The following is a 22115-nucleotide window of genomic DNA, read 5'->3' on the forward strand; positions in this document are numbered from 1 at the left end:
CATCTTTGAACCCTTCACTCTGCTTCTTGCCTGTAAATATACAGTTATACTTCCTTTAATCATTGGCGAGCAACAATCTTGAATAGTTATCAGCTGGCAAGAGTCAGAAGAACTTTTCATTTGATAATCGAGAGAACAAAAGAAGATTTTTGGGCTCAGAAATTCTACTTTCATGAAACTGGGATAAATGTGCTCAGCTTCAGACATGTACCACCTTTAAGAAAAAAGGAAGTGTCAATCCCAGAGACAAGTTGGAGTCTGAGATTCAGAGCATTCTGTCTTTGAACCTAACAGGTTTCCCCAGATTGATCATCAAATTGTTTCTTGTTGGTGATGCACTTCTAAATTACACTGTATTTCTTCTGGCATAGGAATGTCAGTACCTGTTATGTTATGGTTACCATGCAGAAGCATTCAGAAGAACAACAATGGTTTTCTAGAAATGCAGGTCGGCTGATGGAGAGATTTTCACCCCCGGATGGAAGGTACCACAGTCTCACCCTACCCAAGCTACATGGTTACATTTGGGGTTTTAGAGGTAATGAAATTTAGGTACGTTTTGGACTTAATATTTAATGATTTGACATGTTGGAGGATTTGGGGGTGTGGTAATGTGAGTGTCATGTGGGATGGAGGTGAACTTTCCCTGACATCAGTGTGGACTGTGGTCATCTATGTCATTCTTGAACCTGTGTAGAATAACTTATGTGGCCAAAGGGACTTGTCACATGAGATTAATTTTGAGACATTGATATTACTGCCATGTGTATGAGTCTGGGGATGGAGTTCATGACACAGATGGGCAGTCACCAAATGTCCATCTTGGAACTGAAGATGAGTGGGTCCTGAAGACAGCACATCTTTGGGAGGGAATACCTTGAGAATTGTGGGATGAAACTCCTCATCACCAGACACAGACACTTTCTTGCATGAAGGCCATGTCTCCCTCTGGGTCTGAGTGTCTAACCGAACCCAGGTGGATATGCATGGATGTCCCCCAAATGCTCTGAGGTGAAGAGAAACGGTAAGGAAAGAAACATGAAGAAAGACAGATAACAACAAGGAAAGACACATAAAGGAGTCATTGCCATTGATAGAGGACTTCTGGGGCTGACATGCATCCTGTGTTCTGCAGCCTTGATTGGAGGATGTTGGACACTAGCCAGTGGAGGTCGGGGGCAGCCCTACAAACTGGGCTCTGGGATATAAGGCCAGAACCACAGCCACCCTCAAACCTGACTGTGTTGTAGACAAGTGACATAACTCAGGAGATCCCTCACCTGAGGGTAAAGAGAAGTTCCGGCCACCCCTGTGGCCCCTCCACCCTGTGAGGTCACTCCCTCCAGTTGTTATACATTCACAGCCTCTATTGTATGTGAAATGTACCCTCTCTCAGTAAGGCGATGGTCCACTGATGGTTCTGGGAGGATCCGTCCTTGTGACCTTGTCTCTGGTGTAAACCTCTTCTCTGTCTTCCTAGAATGAAAGCAAAGTTCCCCTTAACATGCAGCTAAAATCCAATATTGTGCCCTCACTTAGATCCAATTATTTTTTGGTGTAAATCACTAGTGAAATTGTCATCTGTTTGGAAATTCCCTTCAGAAGCAAGTACTGGAATACATGGGTGGTGTCAGGTGGTGTAGACCAGTGGAACAGCACATGGAAACCATGCATCCTCAAGGCTGAACTTGTTCCCTAGTGTGGAATGGGAAGTACAAGGAATGCCAGCTGACGCTAGTCTGTGCTTCTTAAGTACCCAACAGACCTGGGTGAACGGGCCTGCTCCAGGAGCAAGGACATCTACACACAGGCAATACATAGATGCCAGCTGTCTAGACAGACTGCCCATGAGATGTGGTCACAGCGGAGCTGGGAAGGGCAGCTGGGGTTTGAATTCCAACTCACCAACATTGGGCACCAATGTGGCACCAACATTGGGAATCATGAGTATGTTTGTTAATTAATGTCCACTACCAGTTAGGGATAAAATGGGTAAATGCAAGTAGTTAGACTCACTGCCCTAGATCCCATTGGTTATGACCATTTGTAACATAATTTGTCCCCTTCCTTTTTTTCCCCTGTTTTTTAATGTCTGAAGATTTTATTTATTTACATCTTTGTTAGTTAACATGTAGTGTAGTTTTAGTTTTGGGAATAAAATTTAGTGATTCATCACATACATTAACACCCAGCACACATCACAACAAGTGACCTACATAATCGCCATCACCCATTTAGCTATTTGAATCAGAATTTTTGTGTCCTTTGTGTAAATACCTTGTAGAGAAATTGGTGGGACATAAGGTAATTCTATTTTAACTTTTTAAACTCTTCTCCAGTGTGGTCACACCACTTTGCATTCCCACCAAGAGTATAGGAAGTTTCCTCTGTCTCCACATCTTTGCCAATATCTGTTGTTTCCTGAATTGTTCATTTTAGCCATTCTGACAGATGTGAGGTTGTATCTTATCATGATTTTGAATTGTTTTCCCCAATGATGAGTGATGTTGAGCAGCTTTTCATGTGTCTCTTAGCCATCCAGATGTTTTCTTTGGAAAAGTGTCTGCTCATGTCTTTTGACCATTCACTGGATATTTGTTCTTCTGTGTTTGTTAAGTTCTTATAGATTTTGGATACTAACTCTTACCACGTATGCCATTTTCAAATATCTTCACTCCTCTGTCAGTTGCCACTTAGTGTTGTTGATTGTTTCCTTCACTGTGCAGAAGCTTTTTATCCTGATGAGGTCCCAATAGTTCATTTTTTGCTTTTGTTTTCCTTGCCTCTACAGGCATGTCTATTAAGAAGTTGCCGAGGTCGGGGTCAAAGAGGTTTCTGCCTGTTTTCTCTTATAGATGTTGATGATTTTGGTCTTACGTTTAGGTTTTTCATCCATTTTGAATATATTTTTGTGTTTGCTGTAGGAAAGTGTTCCAGATTCAACCTTCCTCATGTTACTATCCAGTTTTCCCAGCACCATTTGCTGAACAGACTGTTCAGCAAATCTGGTTCTCTATTCTGTCCCATTCATGTATGTGTCTATTTTTGTGCCAGTACCATGCTTTCTTGATGATTACAGCTTCGTAATACAACTTGAACTCTAGAATTGTGATGCCTCCAGCTTTGGATTTCTTTTTCAACATTGCTCTGCCTATTCAGTGTTTTCTGGTTTTATACAAATGTTAAAATTCTTTGTTCTTTTTCTGTGAAGAATGTTGGTGTTATTTTGGTAAGGATCACATTGAATGTGTAGATTGCTTTGGGTAGTGTTGATATTTTAACAATATTTGTTTCCCAATCCATGACCATGGAATGCTCTTCCTTTGTGTCTTGTGTAATTTGCTTCATATGCTTTCTATAGTTTTTAGCATACAGATCTCTAACATCTTTGGTTAGGTTTATTCCTAGGTATGCTATGATTTTTGGTGCAATTGTAAATGGGACTGATTCCTTAATGCCTCTCTTTTCTGCTTCATTTTGGTGTATGTATATAGTGCCAATAACTTGATGTTGTCTTTGTATCCTACAACTTTTCTGAGTTTTGTCTCCATCCTAGAAGTCTTTTGGTGGAATCTTTTGGATTTTCCACATAGAGTATCATGTAATCTGCAAAGAGTGAAAGTTTGACTTATTCCTTTCAAATGTCTATGCCTTTTATTTCTTTTCATTGTTTGATTGCAGAGGCTAAGCCTTCTAGTACTACGTTGAACAAAAGTAGTGACAGTGGATATCCCTGTCATGTTCCTGACCATATGTGGAGAGCACTCAGTGTTTCCCCATTGAGGATGATGTTAACAGTGCGTGTTCTGTATATGGCCTTCATGTTGTTGAAGAATTTTCCATCTATCTTTACTTGCTTGATGGTTTTTATCAAGAAAAGATAGTGTAGTTTATCAAATGCTTCTCTGCATTTATTGAAAGGATCATTTGGGTCTTATCCTATTATTGATATGGTGTATAACTTTGATTGATTGTTAATATTGATCCATCCTTGCACCCCAGGAATAAATCCGACTTCATCCTGGTAAATGATTCTTTTAATGTACTTTTGGATTCAAGTTGTAAGTATGTTGTTGGTAATTTTTGCATCCGTGTTCACCTGGGCAATTGGTCTGTAATTCTCCTTTTCTAATTCTTCCTCTTGAAATTTTGGTAGTTTACATGTTTCTGGGAATTTATTCATTTCTTCCAGATTGCCTAATTGGTTGGTATATAGTTTTTCGTAATATTCTCTTATAATTGATTGTATTTCTGGTGTTGGTTGTGATCTGTCCCATGAAATTCATGATTTTGTCTCTTTCGGTCCTTTTTCTTTTCTGTTTGAATAATCTGGTCCAGGAAGTTCAATTTTATTCATCCTTTCAGAAAGCAACCTAAAAGTTTTGTTGATCTGTTCTACTGTTTTTGTTTCCTTCTGTGCCATTTATAGGTACTCTATGATTGTTTACCCTCCTCGTCTGACTTTAGGCTTCCTTTGCTCTTCCTTTTCTAGCTTCTTTAGGTGTAAAGTGGTTGTGTGTTTAAAATTTTATTTTTATTGTGTTAGGCCTGTACTGCTATATACTTCCATCTTAAATCTGCTTTTGCTGCATCTACAGGATTTGGACCGTCAACGCTAACATTTTCATTTGCTTCCATGTATTTTTACTTCTTTTTTAGTTTCCTGGTACACCGCTTTATTCTTCAGTACGATGGTCTTTCACTCCAACTATTAGTGGTGTTTCCAAATTTTTCCCTGTGGTTGAGTCCAAGTTTCATAGTGTTCTGATCTGAAAATATGCATGCCATAGTCTCAATCTTTGTACTTGTAGGGGCTGATTTATGACCCAGTGTGTGATCTATTCTGGAGAGTGTTCCATGTGCACTCGACAAGAATGTATTCTGCTGCTTTAAGGTGGAATGTTTTGAATATATCTGTTAAGTCCATCTGCACCTGTGTCATTCAAAGCCATTGTTTCCTTCTTGAATTTCTTCTTACACGATCTGTTCAGTGTTGTAAGTGGGGTGTCCCCTACTTACAAGTGAAAGTCCCCTACTACTAGTGTATTATTATCAATGAGGTTTTTTTTTTATGTCATTAATTGCTTTACATATTTCCGTGCCCCAATTTGTGGTCATAAATATTTACAGTTGTTAGTGCTTCTTGTTGGATAGACCACTTTATGATATAGTGCCCTTCTTCATCTCTTTTTGTAGTCTTTGTATTTTAAATCTAGGTTGCCTGGTATAAATATGGTACTACAGCTTTCTTTTTATGTCCAGTAGCATGATAAATTGTTCTGCAACCCCTCACTTTCAATCAACAGGTATCTCTAGGTCTCAAAGGAGTCTTTTACAGGCAGAATATACATGGATCTTGTTTTTTTTTAATCCATTCTGATACCCTGTGTCTTTTGACTGGACTTTTTAGTTCATTTACATTCACAGTGATTACTGAAAGATATGATATTAGTGTAATTGTGTTATCACAATGTTTCTGTAAAGTAATTTTTTTTCTGGAGATTTTCTCTGTTCCTTTCTAGTGTTTGTTGCTTTTGGTATTTCTTTCACACTCAACGAGTCCCCTTTAGTATTTCTTGCAGGGTTGGATTAGGGGTCACAGACTCCTTTAGATTTTGTTTGTCTGGGAAGCTCTTTATCTCTCCTTCTTCTCAATGACAAACTTCCTGGATAAAGTATTCTTGCCTGCCTATTATTTTCCCATTCTCTTGCTGCTTTTAGGATTTTTCCTTTATCTCTATATTATGTCAATTTTCTATGATTTATCTTGGTAATGGCCTGCTTTTGTTGATTTTGATAGGAATTCTCTGTGCCTTCTGGATTTGGATGTTCATTTCCTTCCTTGGGTTAGGGCAACTTTCAGCTACAATTTGCACAAATATACCTTCTGTCCCTTTTTCCCTCTCTTCTTTTTGGACTCCTCTGAAAGGAATTTTACTACACTGTACAGAGTGGCTGAGTGCTCTAAGTCTACATCCATTACCCAATAAGTTAGTTTACCCTCTCTTTTCTGAGTCTTTATTTTCCATAATTTTATCTTCTATATCGCTTAGTCATTCCTCTGCTGCTTCCACCCATTATTATGTGCAGTAAGCATCATGTCTCTTTCATAGCATTTTTAAATTTCACCGTTGACCAGTTTTTATGTCTTTTATCTCTGTGGTATGCATATCCTTGATGTCTCCTATGCTGTTCTCAAGCCCATCCATTATCCTTACTATGCTTGTTTTAAGTTCTGTTTTAGGCCTATTCCTTATATCTGTTTTGATTAGATCCCTGGATATGATCCTTTCTTGTTCTCTCTTTGGGGATGGATTCCTCCATATTCTCATATTGTCTAGGTCTCTGTCTTCTTCTGTGTTTTAGAAAACCTGTTATGTTTTCAGCTTCTGATAGTAATGGCTACATTAAGAAGAGTTCATATGCTGTACGGAGACCTGCACTTCAGGAAGGGTTTGTGTTGAGTGCTGTGTGCACTGTGTTCTTGCGTTTGGTGTCTTGGGAAGTGGGCATCACCCAATCCATTAAGGTTATGAATAGAACAAAAATAAAAGTGAAGCAATTTCTCTCATTTTTACTTCTTGTGTGCCTGCTTGAGCTGTAACATTGACTTCTCTTGCCCTTGGAGTGAAAGTTAAACCATCAGGTCCCCATGTTCTCAGACTTGACACTAGTTTGGAATCAGATGAGAATTACACCACTGACTTTACTGGGTATCCAGCATGTGATAGTATATCATGGGATTTCTCAGCTTATTTAGTCATGTAAGCCAATGTACTATGTGTTCTGTTCCTCAGGATTATCCTGACTGATACTCGTAGATGCTTTTTCTCTTGTAGTTTCAAGTATTTGAAGAAAACTGTAACACATATAAAGTTCTGAGAAGCAAAGTGACATGAATAAAGTGTCATGGTGTTTGACTGGGACAAGAGCAGGGTGACGATAACGAGGAGCTATGGGGTCCTGTGGTCCTAGATGCAAAGTGAGCACACCTGGGACTCCTGTAAATGTTCCATTGATGTGCATCAGGATACGTGTAAACCATTGATATTTAGTACAAGGGGTAAGCAATGGTAAGAGACTCTATCTCTTGTTCATGTAATTATAGTTTTCCTGGTAAAGCAAACTTTGTAAACCAGACCCAAGTAGGTAAACACAGAATCATGTGTCCAGAGAGGCTTCCTGGGGGAAACTGCTGTATGGAGAGGAAGCCCCAGGCCATGGCACAAAACCTTCCAGCAACGCCTACCTGCACCTGCTCCTGGGAACACAAACAGAATGGTGCATAGTGTGCACCCCCTGGTGGTCCTGATCTTCTTCTACAGGGCGGTTTGTGTCTGGGCTCACAAGGACAACCCCTCACTGTGTCCTTGCACAGTAATACACGGCTGTGTCTGCAGACCTCAGACTACTCAGCTCCATGTAGGCTGTGTTTGTGGATGTGTCTGCTGTCAGGGTGAGTCTGCCCTGGAACTTCTGTGCATAGCTTGTAGAACCATCTTCAGGGTCAATGCTTCCCATCCACTCAAACCCTTGTGCAGGAGCCTGTTGCAACCAGTGCATATAGTAATCAGTGAAGCTGTATCCAGATGCTTTGCAGAAGATCTTCACTGATGCCCCAGGCTTCCTCACTTCAGCCCCAGACTGCACCAGCAAAACCTGGGAATGAACACCTGTAGAGAGGGGACAAGAGTGGATGAAATCAATGTTGACTGGTCCTGGTCCTCTCCTGTGTCCAGGGACTTGGGTGACCCTTACCTGTAGCTACTGCCCCCAGGTAGAGGATTCTCCAGCTCCAGTCCATTGTGAGGGGGTGTGTCTCAGGGTCTCCGGAAGAGGATGGCGTTGTACAGTGATGCTCTCAGGGCACAGACACACCCATATTTAACCTAGTGCTTTTAGGACTATTTGCATAGTCATGAGACAGAGTATTTCATACACAGGACCAGAACCATCTGGAGACGGTCCTAGAGACCGTGTACATTGGGACTCAGAGAGCACCAGTCTAATCCTTGTTTGAGGACATGGGTCCTTGGCCAGGTTCCTGAACTGTGTGCAGACTGAGCTCCTGCCACTTAGTGATAAGACCTTACAGAAAATTCTCCCCATTGTGGACCAGTGTTGAATGAGGCAGAGACCACCTGAACCTGTTGTTGGCTCTGATATCTGAACGTCTTATTCCTGGATAAGCGTGTCTCCAAACTGCTGCACAAAATGGGGTAATAAATGCATCCTGGCTTCCATCTCTTAGATGAAGATATCTAAAAGCCCTGGGCTAGCAGCGTCTTCAAGTGTCTTCTCATTGCCTGAGTTCATTAAATGCTCTGATGGAACAGGATATTTAAACACCCTTTAGCATCCCTCATCCTACTCATATTTTAGATTGCTTTCAGGAAAGGTAAACACTGGTTTCTGACAGGAAAGTCTTCCCCACCCAGTGTGAACCTACTCACCTGGGGTAGGAGCCTGGTGCTGGGTAGTACTGAAAGGCCCCTGCCGTCTAGGCCCGGCCCTGCAGGGAGGTTCCTGCCAAGACTCACAGGACATTTATTCCAGTGTCTCTACTCCAGCATTACATGGTGGAGGGGAGCAGAATATGCCACCCCAAATATGCCACTGGAATGAAACATGCTTGAGAAACAGCCAGTGCAGAGACGCACTGACCATCCTTTGTTCCCTAAACAGAATATAAATCTCCTATGGGAAATACACCCTTTTTGTACCAGGAGGGGAGAAATGTCCTTAGCACCAGAAAAAGGAATTTAGGCCCCAGAATGCTGTGTAGAGAAACCTTAGTTCTTCACTATTGTAGTAACACTAAGCACATTGAAGCTCTCAGTTTTTCCCCATTGAGGATGATATTAGCATTGGGTCTTTCATATATGGCTTTTATGATCTCGAGGTGTGCTCCTTCTATCCCTACTTTCTTGAGGGTTTTAATCAAGAAAGGATGCCGTATTTTTGTCGAATGCTTTCTCTGCATCTATGGAGAGGATCATGTGGTACTTGTCCTTTCTTTTATTGATGTGATGAATCACGTTGTTTTGCAGATATTGAACCAGTCCTGCATCCCAGGTATAAATCCCACTTGGTCGTGGTGAATAATTTTTTTAATGTATTGTAGGATCTGGTAGGCTAATATCTTGTTGAGGATTTTTGCATCCATGTTCATCAGGGAAATTGGTCTATAGTTCTCCTTTGTAGTGTGGTGTCTGTTTGCTTTTGGAATCAAGGTAATTCTGGCTTCAGAAAGAGTCTGGAAGTTTTCCTTCCATTTCTATATTTTGGAACAGCTTCAAGAGCAGAGGTGTTAACTCTTCCTTAAATGTTTGGTAGAATCCTCTGGAAAGCCATCTGGCCCTGGACTCTTGTTTTTGACAGATTTTTGATTACTGATACTATTTCCTTACTGGTTATCGGTCTGTTCAAATTTTTATGTTTCTTCCTGTTTCAGTTTGGTCGTGTATACGTTTCTAGGAATTTGTCCATTTTTTCCAGATTGCCCATTTTATTGGCATATAATTGCTCATAATACTCTCTTATTATTGTTTTTATTTCTGTTGTGTTGCTTGTGATCTTTCCTCTGTCATTCTTGATTTTAGTTATTTGCATCCTTTCCTTTTTCTTTTTGATCAAACTGGCTAGTAGGTTATCAATTTTGTTCATTTTTTCAAAGAACCTCCTTCCGGTTTCATTGATTTGGTCGACTGTTTTTTTGGTTTCGATAGCATTAATTTCTTTTGTAATCTTTATTATTTCCTGTCTCCGCTGGTTTTGGGTTCTATTTGCCTTTTTTTTTTCTAGCTCCTTAAGGTGTAAGGTTACGTTGTGTATCTGAGATCTTTCTTCCTTCTTTAGGAAGGCCTGGAATGCTATATACTTTCATCTTATGACCACCTTTGCTGCGTCCCAGAGGTTTTGGGTTGTGGTGTTATCATTTTAATTGACTTCCATATACTTTTTAACTTCCTCTTAACTGCTTGGTTAGCCCATTCATTCTTTAGTAGGATGTTCTTTAGTCTCCAAGTATTTTTTACCTTTCGAAATTTTTTCTTTTGGTTGATTTTGAGTTTCACAGCATTGTGGTCTGAAAATATGCACAGTATGATCTCCATCTTTTTGTACTTACTTAGGGCTGATTTGTGTCCCAGTATATGGCCTATTCTGGAGAACGTTCCATGTGCGCTGAAGAAGAATGCATATTCTGATGCTTTAGGATGAAATATTCTGATTATATCTGTTAAGTCCATCTGGTCCAGTGTGTCATTCAAAGATATTCTTTCCTTGTCAATTTTTTGTTGAGATGATCTGTCCATTGCTGTGAGTGGGGTGTTGAAGTCTCCTAATATTATGGTATTACTATCGGTGAGTTTCTTTGTGTTTGTGATTAATTGATTTATATATTTGTGTGCTCTCCCATTAGGCGCATAAATGTTTACAATTTTTAGGTCTTCTTAGTCTATAGACCCCTTGATCATGATATAATGCCCTTCTGCATCTCTTGATACAGTATATTTAAGTCTAGATTGTCTGATATAAATATGGCCACTCGGGCTTTCTTTTGTTGACCATTAGCATGATAGATGGTTCTCCATCCCCTTATGTTCAATCTGAAGGTGTCTTTAGGTCTAAAGTGGGTCTCTTGTGAACAGCATATAGATGGATCTTGTTTTCTTATCCATTCCGTTACCCTATGTCTTTTGATTGGGGTATTGAGTCCACTGAGGTTTAGAGTGAGTATTGAAAGATATGAGTTTATTGCCATGATGATGCTTGTAGAGCTGGAGTTTCTGATGGTGTTCTCTGGTCCTTTCTAATCTTTCTTGCTTTTGATACACACACACACGCACACACATTATATATTTTCATCTTTTGTCCCCTCAGAGAGTCCCCCTTAAATTTGCAGGGCTGGTTTAGTGGTCAAATCTCTTTTAATTTTTGTTTGTCTGGGAAACTTTTATCTCTCCTTCTATTTTGAATGACAGCCTTCTTGGATGAAGAATTCTTGTCTGCATACTTTTCTGATTCAGCACACTGAATAGACTCTGCCACTCCTTTCTGGCCTGCCAAGATTCTGTGGATAGGTCTGCTGCAAACCTGATCTGTCTTCCCTTGTATGTTAGGGACTTTTTTTCCTTGCTGCATTCATGATTCTCTCCTTGCCTGAGTATTTTGTGAATTTGACTATGGTATGCCTTGTTGCTGGCCAGTTTTTGTTGAATCTAATGGGGGTCCTCTGTACTTCCTGGATTTTGATGTCTGTGTCTTTCCCCAGGTTAGGGAGTTTTCTGCTATGATCGGCTCACATAACCCTTCTACCCCTATTACTCTCTCTTCCTCTTCTGGGAACCCTATGATTCTGATGTTCCGTTTTAATGAGTCACTGATTTCTCTAATTCTTAAATCATGCTCTTTTGCCTTAATCTCCCTCTTTTTTCTGCTTCATTATTTTCTGTAAGTTTGTCCTCTATATCTCTGATTCTCTGGTCTGCCTCATCCATCCTTTCCACAGCTGCATCCATCTGTGATTGCAGTTCAGGTATAGCATTCTTAATTTCATTCTGGCTTTTTTTTTTTTTTACTTCTCTTATCTCTTCAGAAAGGGATTCTAATCTATTTTTGACTCCAGCTAGTATTCTTATTATCATGATTCTAAATTCTGGTTCAGACATCTTGCTTGTACCTGTGTTGGTTAAATCCCTGGCTGTCGTTTCTTCATGGTCTTTCTTTTGGGGTGAATTCCTTTGTTTTGTCATTTTGAAGAGAGAAAAGGAATTAATGAAGTAGAAATATTGAAATAAAACAAACAAAATTTCAAAAATTAAAAATTAAACACACAATCACACACAAACACAAATCTAATAATTAATGCTAGATCCTAGGTGTGTTTTGTTTAGGTGTTGAAAGTGGTTTGACAGATTAGGGAAAAAAAAGGGGGCAAAGTAAATTATTTGAGAATTTGAAAAAATGCATACACTGATGTAGAGTAAAATGGGTAGATGGGAGTAAAATAGAATTTGAAAATAATATAGACAAAAGTAAAGTATATAGTAGAAAAAATTAAATAAAAATATTTTTAATAAAAATTATGAATTTTTTTCTGTATTTAAGAAAAAAGTAATGAAAAAGAGAATAAAGATAAAGAAAAGAAAAAAGAAATCATTTGATAATTTGAAAAAGTGAATATACTGTAGTAGACTAAATTAAAATGATGGAAAATAAATGGATTTTTAAAAAAATTTACGTAAAAATAAAAAAACATAGTAATGACAATTCAATAAGATTATTTTGTAAATATGAAATTTATTGTCAAATAGGTTTCTATACAACACCCAATGCTCATCCCAACAGGTGCCCTCCTCAATACCCATCACCCACTCTCCCCTCCCTCCCACCCCCCATCAACCCTCAGTTTATTCAGTTTTTAAGAGTCTGTGATGGTTTGACTCCCTCCCTCTCTAACTTTTTTTTCCTTCCCCTTCCGCATGGTCTTCTGTCAAGTTTCTCAGGATCCAAATAAGAGTGAAAACATACGGTATCTGTCTTTCTCCATATGACTAATTTCACTCATCACAACACTCTCCAGATCCATCCACGTTGCTACAAAAGGCCACATTTCTTTCTTTCTGAATGTCAGGTAGTATTCCATTTTGAATAGATACCACAATTTCTTTATCCATTCATTAGTTGATGGACATTTAGACCCTTTCCATAATTTGACTATTGTTCAAAGTGCTGCTATAAACATTGGGGTACAAGTGCCCCTATGCATCAGCACTCCTGTATCCTTTGGGTAAATTCCTAGCAGTGCTATTGCTGGGTCATAGGGTAGACCTATTTTTAATTTTTTAGGAACATTCACACTATTTTCCAGAATGGCTGCACCAGTTTGCATTCCCACCAACAGTGCAAAAGGGTTCCCGTTTCTCCACATCCTCTCCAGCATCTATAGTCTCCTGATTTGTTCATTTTAGCCACTCTGACTGGCATGAGGTGGTATCTCAGTGTGGTTTTCATTTGTATTTCCCTGATGAGGCACGACATTGAGCATCTTCTCATGTGCCTGTTGGACATCTGGATGTCTTCTTTTTTTAAAAAAAATTTTTTTTCAACATTTATTATTTATTTTTGGGACAGAGAGAGACAGAGCATGAACGGGGGAGGGGCAGAGAGAGAGGGAGACACAGAATCGGAAACAGGCTCGAGGCTCTGAGCCATCAGCCCAGAGCCCGACGCGGGGCTCGAACTCGCGGACGGCAAGATCATGACCTGGCTGAAGTCGGACGCTTAACCAACTGCGCCACCCAGGCGCCCCTGGATGTCTTCTTTAGAGAAGTGTCTATTCATGTCTTCTGCCCCTTTCTTCACTGGATTATTTGTTTATCAAGTGTGGAGTTTGATGAGTTCTTTATAGATTTTGGATACTAGCCCTTTGTCTGATATGTCATTTGCAAATATCTTTTCCCATTCCGTTGGCTGCCTTTTAATTTGGCTGATTGTTTCCTTTGCAGTGCAGCGTTTTATCTTCATGAAGTCCCAATAGTTCATTTTTGTTCTTAATTACCTTGCCTCTGGAGATGTGTCAAGTAAGAATTTGCTGTGGCTGAGGTCAGAGAGGTTTTTTCCTGCTCTCTCCTCTAGGGTTTTGGTGGTTTCCTGTCTCACATTCAGGTCCTGTATCTGTTTTGAGTTTATATTTGTGAATGTTGTAAGAAAGTGGTCTAGATTAATTCTTCTGCATGTTGCTGTCCAGTTCCTCCAGCACCATTTGTTAAAGAGACTGTCTTTTTTCCATTGGATATTCTTTCCTGCTTTGTCAATGATTAGTTGGCCATACATTTGTGGCTCCAATTCTTGAGTCTCTATTCTATTCCATTGGTCTATGTGTCTGTTTTTGTGCCAATACCATGCTGTCTTGATGATGACAGCTTTGTAGTAGAGGCTAAAGTCTGGGATTGTGATGCCTCCCACTTTGGTCTTCTTCTTTAATATTTGGCTATTCTGGGTCTTTTGTGGTTCCATACAAGGTTTAGGATTGCTTGCTCTAGCTTCGAGAAGAATGCTGGTGCAATTTTGATTGGGATTGCCATTTCGATTGTGTAGATTGGTTTGGGTAGTATTGATATTTTAACAATATTTATTCTTCCAATCGATGAGCATGGAATGTTTCTCCATTTCTTTGCATCTTCTTCAGTTTCCTTCATAAGCTTTCTATAGTTTTCAGCATACAGATCTTTTACATCTTTGGTTAGGTTTATTCTTAGGTATTTTATGAATCTTGGTGCAATTGTGAATGGGATCAGTTTCTTTATTGGTCTTTCTGTTGCTTCACTGTTAGTGTATAAGAATGCAACTGATTTCTGTACATTGCTTTTGTATCTTGCGACTTTTCTGATTTCATGTATCAGTTCTAGCAGACTTTTGGTGGAGTTTATTGGGTTTTCCATGTGTCGTATCATGTCATCTGCAATAAGTGAAAGCTGACTTCATCTTTGCCAATTTTGATACCTTTGATTTCCTTTTGTTGTCTGATTGCTGATGCTAGCACTTGCAACACTATGTGAAACAACAGCAGTGAAATATCTCAATTTTTCCCCATTGAGGATGATATTAGCTGTGGGCTTTTCATAAATGGCTTTTATCATGTTCAAGTGTGTTCCTTCTATCCCGAGTGTCTTGATGGTTTTTACTGAAAAAGGATGCTGAATTTTGTCAAATGCTTTCTCTGCATCGATTGACAAGATCATATGGTTCTTATCTTTCCTTTTATTAATGTGATGTATCATGTTGATTGATTTGCGAATGTTGAACGAGGCCTGCAGCCCAGGAATGAATCCCGTTGATCATGATGAATACTTCTTTTTATATGCTGTTGAATTCGATTTGCTAGTATCTTATTGAGAATATTTGCATCCGTATTCATCAGGGATATTGGGCTGTAGTTGTGTTTGTTGCTGGGTCTGTGTCTGGTTTAGGAATTGAAGTAATGCTGGCTTCATAGAATGAGTCTGGATGTTTTCCTTCCCTTTATATTTTTTTGGAACAGCTTGAGAACTAGAGGTATTACCTCTGCTTTAAATGTCTGGTAGAATTCCCAGGGAATCCTGGTCCTGGACTCTTGTTTGTTGGGAGATTTTTAATGACTGATTCAATTTATTTACTGGTTATGGGTCTGTTCAAATTTTCTATTTCTTCCTGTTTGAGTTTTGGAAGTGCATGGGTGCTTAGGAATTTGTCCATTTCTTCCAAGTTGTCCAGTTTGTTGGCATATAATTTTTCATAGTATTCCCTGATAATTGCTTGTATTTATAAGGGTTTGGTTGTAATAATTCCATTTTCATTCATGATTTTATCTATTTGGGTCATCTCCCTTTTCTTTTTGAGAAGGCTGGCTAGAGGTTTATCAATTTTGTTTATTTTTTCAAAAAACCAACCCTTGGTTTCATTGATCTGCTCTTCAGTTTTTTTTTTTTACTTTTCTTTTTTTTTATATGAAATTTATTGACAAATTGGTTTCCATACAACACCCAGTGCTCATCCCAAAAGGTGCCCTCCTCAACACCCATCACCCACCCTCTCCTCCCTCCCACCCCCCATCAACCCTCAGTTTGTTCTCAGTTTTTAACAGTCTTTTATGCTTTGGCTCTCTCCCACTCTAACCTCTTTTTTTTTTTCCTTCCCCTCCCCCATGGGTCCTGTTAAGTTTCTCAGGATCCACATAAGAGTGAGACCATATGGTATCTGTCTTTCTCTGTATGGCTTATTTCACTTAGCATCACACTCTCCAGTTCCATCCACGTTGGTACAAAAGGCCATATTTCATTTTTTCTCATTGCCACGTAATATTCCATTGTGTATATAAACCACAATTTCTTTATCCATTCATCAGTTGATGGACATTTAGGCTCTTTCCATAATTTGGCTATTGTTGAGAGTGCTGCTATGAACATTGGGGTACAAGTGGCCCAACAGGCACATGAAAAGATGTTCAGCGTCACTCCTTATCAGGGAAATACAAATCAAAACCACACTCAGGTATCACCTCACGCCAGTCAGAGTGGCCAAAATGCTCTTCAGTTTTATAGATTCTATATTGTTTATTTCCACTCTGATCTTTATTATTTCTCTTCCTCTGCTGGGTTTTGGGTGTCTTTGCTGTTCTGCTTCTATTTCCTTTATGTGTGCTATTAGATTTTGTATTTGGGATTTTTCTTGTTTCTTGAGATAGGCTTGGATTACAATGTATTTACCTCTCAGGACTGCCTTTGCTGCATCCCAAAGCATTTGGGTTGTTGTATTTTCTTTTTTTTTTTTTTTAATGTTTATTTATTTTTGAGAGAGACAGAGCAGAATGCGAGTGGGTTAGGGGAGGAGAGAGAGGGAGGCACAGAATCTAAAGCAGGCTCCAGACTCTGAGCTGTCAGCACAGACCCGGACGTGGGGCTCGGACTCACAAGCTGGGAAATTGTGACCTGAGCCGAAGTTGGAATCTCAACTGACTAAGCCACCTAGGACCCCCTGGAGTGTTGTATTTTCATTTGTTTCCATATATTTTTTAATTTCTTCTCTAGTTGCCTGGGTGACCCATTCATTCTTTAGTAGGGTGTTCTTTAACCTCCATGCTTTTGGAAGTGTTCCAGACTTTTTCCTGTGGTTGATTTCAAGTTTCATAGCATTTTGGGCCGAAACTGTGCATGGTGTGATCTGAGTTCTTTTGTACTGATGAAGGGCTATTTTCTGACCCAGTATGTGATCTATCTTGGAGAATGTTCCATGTTCACTCGAGAAGAAAGTATATTCTGTTGCTTTGGGATGCAGAGTTCTAAATATATCTGTTAAGTCCATCTGATCCAATGTATCATTCTGGGCCCTTGTTTCTTTATTGATCCTGTGTCTAGATGATCTATCCATTGTTGTATGTGGGGTGTTAAAGTCCCCTGCAATGATCAGATTCTTATCAATAAGGTTGCTTATGTTTGTAATTATTTTATATATTTGGGTGCTACCATATTCGATGCATAGACATTTATAATTGTTAGCTCTTCCTGCTGGATAGACCCTGTAATTATTATATAATGCCCTTGTTCACCACTTGTTACAGCCTTTAATTGAAAGTCTAGTTTGTCTGATATACGTATGGCTACTCCAGCTTTCTTTTGACAGGGGGTTCCTATCCCCCTTATATCCCAGGTTATAAGTAGGTCCCGTTGCATTGGTGTCTGCCACTATCTGAGAAACAACGTGTTCAAACCGTTGGGAATCGCTGAGGGGTCTGATTTCATAGGCAAGGTCATCCAACTTCATGATACCTTCAAGGCCCCCATAGCACGTGTCCATGGTGACCGTGGAAAGAGGAATCTCCTCCAGGTAGCCGAGGTAGTAACAGTCTGGAGGGATGAAGGGGTAGTCCATCTGCAAGACTCCCTGATCATCCTGAGTCATCATCAGCAAATGTCTGGACCAAAAGAGTTTCTTGTGCCTCATGTGGATAACATGGCTCTTGCCCCCAAAATGCAGGCTATAGGACAGCCATCCAGGCATCTGAACGCCCTTGCCGTGGTGCCACTCCTTCTTGGGAATTACCACCTCAGAAGACATGTAGCGCCATGAGGGACGACCTTGAGAACCTTGGACAGGAGCCAGCAATGCCCAGAGCGCAAACAGCAAGAGGGGTGCCCTCAGGGTGACCTGGTCCTCTGCCAGCCTCATGCCCCTGCTCAGGGACATCTGCCAGTGAGAATGGATAAATGGAGGATCCTCAGCAAAGCCAGGTCTAGACCATCAGACAGAACAGAGGGCTGTACCGGGTGGCCAGCACCCTACACCTCGGGGCCACCTGTGGGGTTAGGTAACAGTCACAGGGTGTGGAATTGGGTGACCCTGCTCATCAGTTCAGCTGGGGTGGATGTGGAGAGTCAGATGGGCCATGGTCAACAGTGCTCACATGGACATGGGTAGGGAATTGGACTGAGAAACACGGCTCTATTCAACACATTCCATCTTTTCTCCTTCTACTTGGATACGGGATATGCAATTATAACACACTGAACTTCTCTACCAATTCCATGTCCTGTGGTACTGCTGGGTCACTTTCTCTGGATGACTGCTTTTCCTCATTATGGAGACCAATGCTTCCTACTTCCATGGGATATGGAGGTAGACTGTCAATTTTACGTTTGTACGTATTGAAAAACATCGCTTTGTAATTTTACATGTCTTATTCTGATTGGCTATTAGTTTGCAAGCCATTGATCCTTTTGGTTGTTACTTTGAAGCTTCCTCTGAGTTTACTGGGGAAACATTTCCCAGCATTCTGTGTCATGATTGGTGAAGTACAAGGTTGTTTTTTAGTTTTTCTTATGCCATCTGGTGAGAACAGAAAGTACTGCTGAACATATGTGAGCCCCAGGGGATTTCCCCTCTAATCCCTTATTGTGGTTCTTTCCTGGCCTCTGGCAGTCTTCTCCCATGCCTGTGAGGTTCTCTCCTCAGGTGGAGATAGATGCAGGGGAGTTGAGGTTACGTTGGCAGCTTGCACCATGGAGGCTGCACATGATCGAAAATGGTATCCACCATGGAACTCCCTTGTTTAAGTACCGTCTAGTCCTTTAAAATCCCCTGGGTTGGGCAGAAACCCTCAGAGTTGGCTCTTGGAGAAGAGTCTGCCTTTTCTCCGGGTGGCTGGCCTCCTAAATAAAGCTCAACTTCTTTTCCCACCAAAACTAATACTTTGAACATTGACCTTTCCAGAAATACTCAGCTGAATTTGGGATTTGATAACAATACAATGGAGAGTGGAATGGCAGTTGTCAGGGGCTGACAGGGTGGGGCAATGAGGAGTAGATCTCAAGGGCTATGATTTTCTGTTATGCAAGATGATTAAGTTCTAGAGGGGTCTCCACAACATTACCCCTGTAATTAACAGTACTGTACTGTATGGTTCAAGTTTTGTGAAGAGTGTTGGTGTCATGTTCAGTGAGATCCTAACACAAAACAAAAGTGGAAGACACGAATTTTGCTTCTCACATGACAGTATGCTGAACGGCATGGACACACTCTCTACTGATAATGTGAAATAATTTAAAAACACTTGCATAGTTTGAATAGTAACCCTGAGGATATGTCATTTACAAATATCTTCTTCCATTCCATAGGTTGCCTTTTAGTTTTGTTGATTGTTTCCCTCACTGTGCAGAAGTGTGCCATTTTGAGGTAGTCCCAAGAGTTCCTATATGTATGTATTAATTTTCTTGTTTTATTTTTAATTTAAATTCAAGTCTTCAGTCTTTGAGCTCCACGTTTACAGGAAGTTGACTTGTCATGATTAACTTTATGGGTTATCTTGACTGAATCATGGGTGCCCATATTCACCACTGTTTCTGTGGATGTCTGTGATGTGTTTCCAGAAGAGACTGGCATTTCCTTCCATGGTTCCTGTCTGGGCATCACCCATTCCATTAAGGTTCTGAATAGAATCTGATGCAGAGGGAGGAAGAATTCCCTCATTTTTACTTCCCATGTGCTTGTTTGAACTGGAACAGTGGTCCCCTCTGGCCCTTGTTATGAGAGTTATATCATCAGATCTCTACGTTCTGAGACTAGACCCTAGTTCAGAATCCGACATATTACACCACTGGTTTTCCTGGGTCTCCAGCTTGTGACAGTAGATCATGGGACTTCCCAACCTCTTTAGTCATGGAAACCAATGTGCTTTGGGTTCTGTTCCTCAGGAGAATCCAGACTAATACATGGAGATGATTTATCTCTTCTTTAGAGGAATTGAATAAACTGTAGCTCATTTAACGTCCTGAGTAGCAAGTGCCAGGAGGGAGTGTCACGTTGTTTGATTGGGACAAGCGCTGGGTGAAGTTAATGGGGAGCTGTGGAATCCTGTGGTCCTGGCTGCACAGGGAGTGCATCTGGGACTCCTCTAATGGCTCAGATGTTGTGCCTCAGAAAATCTGTAATTCACTCATGTTGAGGGACAGGAGTTGCAAACAACTGTGTCTTTTGTGCATGTTAGTGCAGTTTTCCTATGACAACAGGTATCTAATTCAGAGAGTTCATAGGTAAGCACAGAATCCTGTGTCCAGAGAGGCTCCCTGGGGAAACTGCTGTGTGGACAGGAAGCCCCAGACCCTGACAGGAAACCTGCCTGTAACCTCCATCTGCACCTGCTCCTGGCAACACAAAGCAGAATTGTGCATAGTGTGCGCCCCCTGGTGGTGCTGATCCCCTCCTGCAGGGAGGTTTGCCTGTGGGCTCCCAGCGAGGACCCCTCACCCTGTCTCACAGTAATATGTGGCTGTGTCCTCAGTCTTCAGGTTGTTCATCTGCAGATACAGCGTGTTCTTGGCCGTGTCCCTGGAGATGGTGAATTGGCCCTTCACGGAGTCTGCGTAGCTTGTGCTACCTCCACTACTACTAATATACGCGACCCACTGCAGCCCCTTCCCTGGAGCCTGGCGGACCCAGTTCATGCTGGAACTACTGAAGGTGAATCCAGAGGCTACACCGGTGAGTCTCAGGGACCCCCCAGGCTTCACCAGGTCTCTCCCAGACTCCACCAGCTGCACGTCACACTGGACACCTGCAGACGCAAGACATCTTGGTCAGGAAACTGTCACACATCCACTGTTTCACTCATATCCTTTCACAGACTCAGTGTCCCTCGTTCATCATGAATTACCTTTTAAAAAAGCAACAAGGAAAACCAAGCCAGGCACATACTCCATGGTGAGGTGTCTGTGTTCTGTCCTGATCACAGAATGGGAACACCTGGGACCCCTGGAGCTGGGGCTCATCTCCCAGCTGCAGGGTCGGGATGGCCTGATTTTATCAGCACAGAGAGGGCCCTATTTGCATGTCCTCTTGCATATATATCACACTGCAGACTTAGATTTGATTCTTTAAAAGTGAATGGCAGGTTTGGGATGCATTTCTACATTAGTTTGTGTGGATGGTGCTGTGACAATATGATTAATTCTTATCAGTGAGCACAGGTATATTTGCGGAACTTGTGCATTTTTACATGTCTTTCATCAACAAAGGTCATTTTTGCTCTACAATTATTTTACATAATTTATAAAGTTCAATCCCAAGTACTTTATTCTGTCCAATTTTCAGTTGTATAATCTTGTTATTTGTTTTGCATATATTTCCATGCTGGTGTGTAGAATCATAGGTGGTTTATTTTTATTTATTTTCTTTGTTCATTGTGCTCATTGTGCATCCTGCACTTTTCCTCATTTTAAAAAACTGGTTCTAATATTTTTTGTGGTATCTCTAGGGTGTTGTTATGTTTAAGATCATGTCGTCTGCACAAAAATAATTTTCCTTCCTCCTTACTGATTTAAATGCATTTTATTTCTTTTTATTGCCAAAGTTTGTGGGTACTTCTTCCAGTTGTAGGAGAAGAATGCTTTTTCCTTCTTTTCATCTGGGTTTCACCCGGTGTAAGGATTCAATTGACATAAGACTGATCTAAAGGGGAGAATAAATTTCATTTTGCAAGTGCCTGGGCTTCCTAATAACAGGGCACCCAGAGAATGAACAAAGCAGGTGGCACTTGTGACTTTCAGACAACAAAACATTGGATTTGGCAAGAGTCAAGGCAAAGGTGTGGTTTTCGGGTATTTAATTAGTCAAGTAACTAGGTTTGTTTGCACATCCTTCTTGTCCCTGTGTTCCTTATTCTGGTGCTAAGGATGGTTCTCCCCTCCTGGTACAGGGAAGGGGAGTTTCCCAAGGGAGATTTATATCTGCTTTCAAGGGACACAGGAGGGTCTGAGTGTCCTTGGACTGGCTGTTTCTCCCGTGACTTTCATCCAAATAAGGACTGTGACACGATGACATGGTTTGAGGCGGCATAGTTATTATTCACGTTATCATGTGGAATACTTCTATTGGGGATGACCATCATTGCCTGGTTCCTGATGTGGCAGGAATGGTTTTAGTAGTGGGCTCTCATAGTGGCCATGATCATGTGGAGGTAATTTCCTTCTCCTTTTTAATTGAGTTATTTTTAAATGATGAAGATATGTTTTTTGTTCATGAAAAAACTGTGTCTAATGATTTTATGAACAAATTAAGGATGGCTTTGATTCAATCATTCC

The 22115-nt window shown here is 40.7% G+C and overlaps 2 gene segments (V, D, J or C); both read right to left on the reverse strand.

Moving 5' to 3' along the window:
- LOC125168491 (immunoglobulin heavy variable 3-23-like) overlaps nt 1–22115 on the reverse strand; it is a 73048-nt gene that overhangs the window by 19990 nt on the left and 30943 nt on the right. The window contains 2 exon segments of the V gene segment in view: nt 7250–7255; nt 20414–20553. Coding sequence covers nt 7250–7255; nt 20414–20553 — 146 coding nt within the window.
- On the reverse strand, nt 7360–7841 carry LOC125168513 (immunoglobulin heavy variable 1-69-2-like). The segment is given in 2 exon segments: nt 7360–7673; nt 7759–7841. Coding segments are annotated over 2 exon segments (360 nt in total).

This window comes from Prionailurus viverrinus, chromosome B3 (genome assembly GCF_022837055.1).
Source record: "Prionailurus viverrinus isolate Anna chromosome B3, UM_Priviv_1.0, whole genome shotgun sequence".
In the NCBI taxonomy this organism is placed as follows: domain Eukaryota; kingdom Metazoa; phylum Chordata; class Mammalia; order Carnivora; family Felidae; genus Prionailurus; species Prionailurus viverrinus.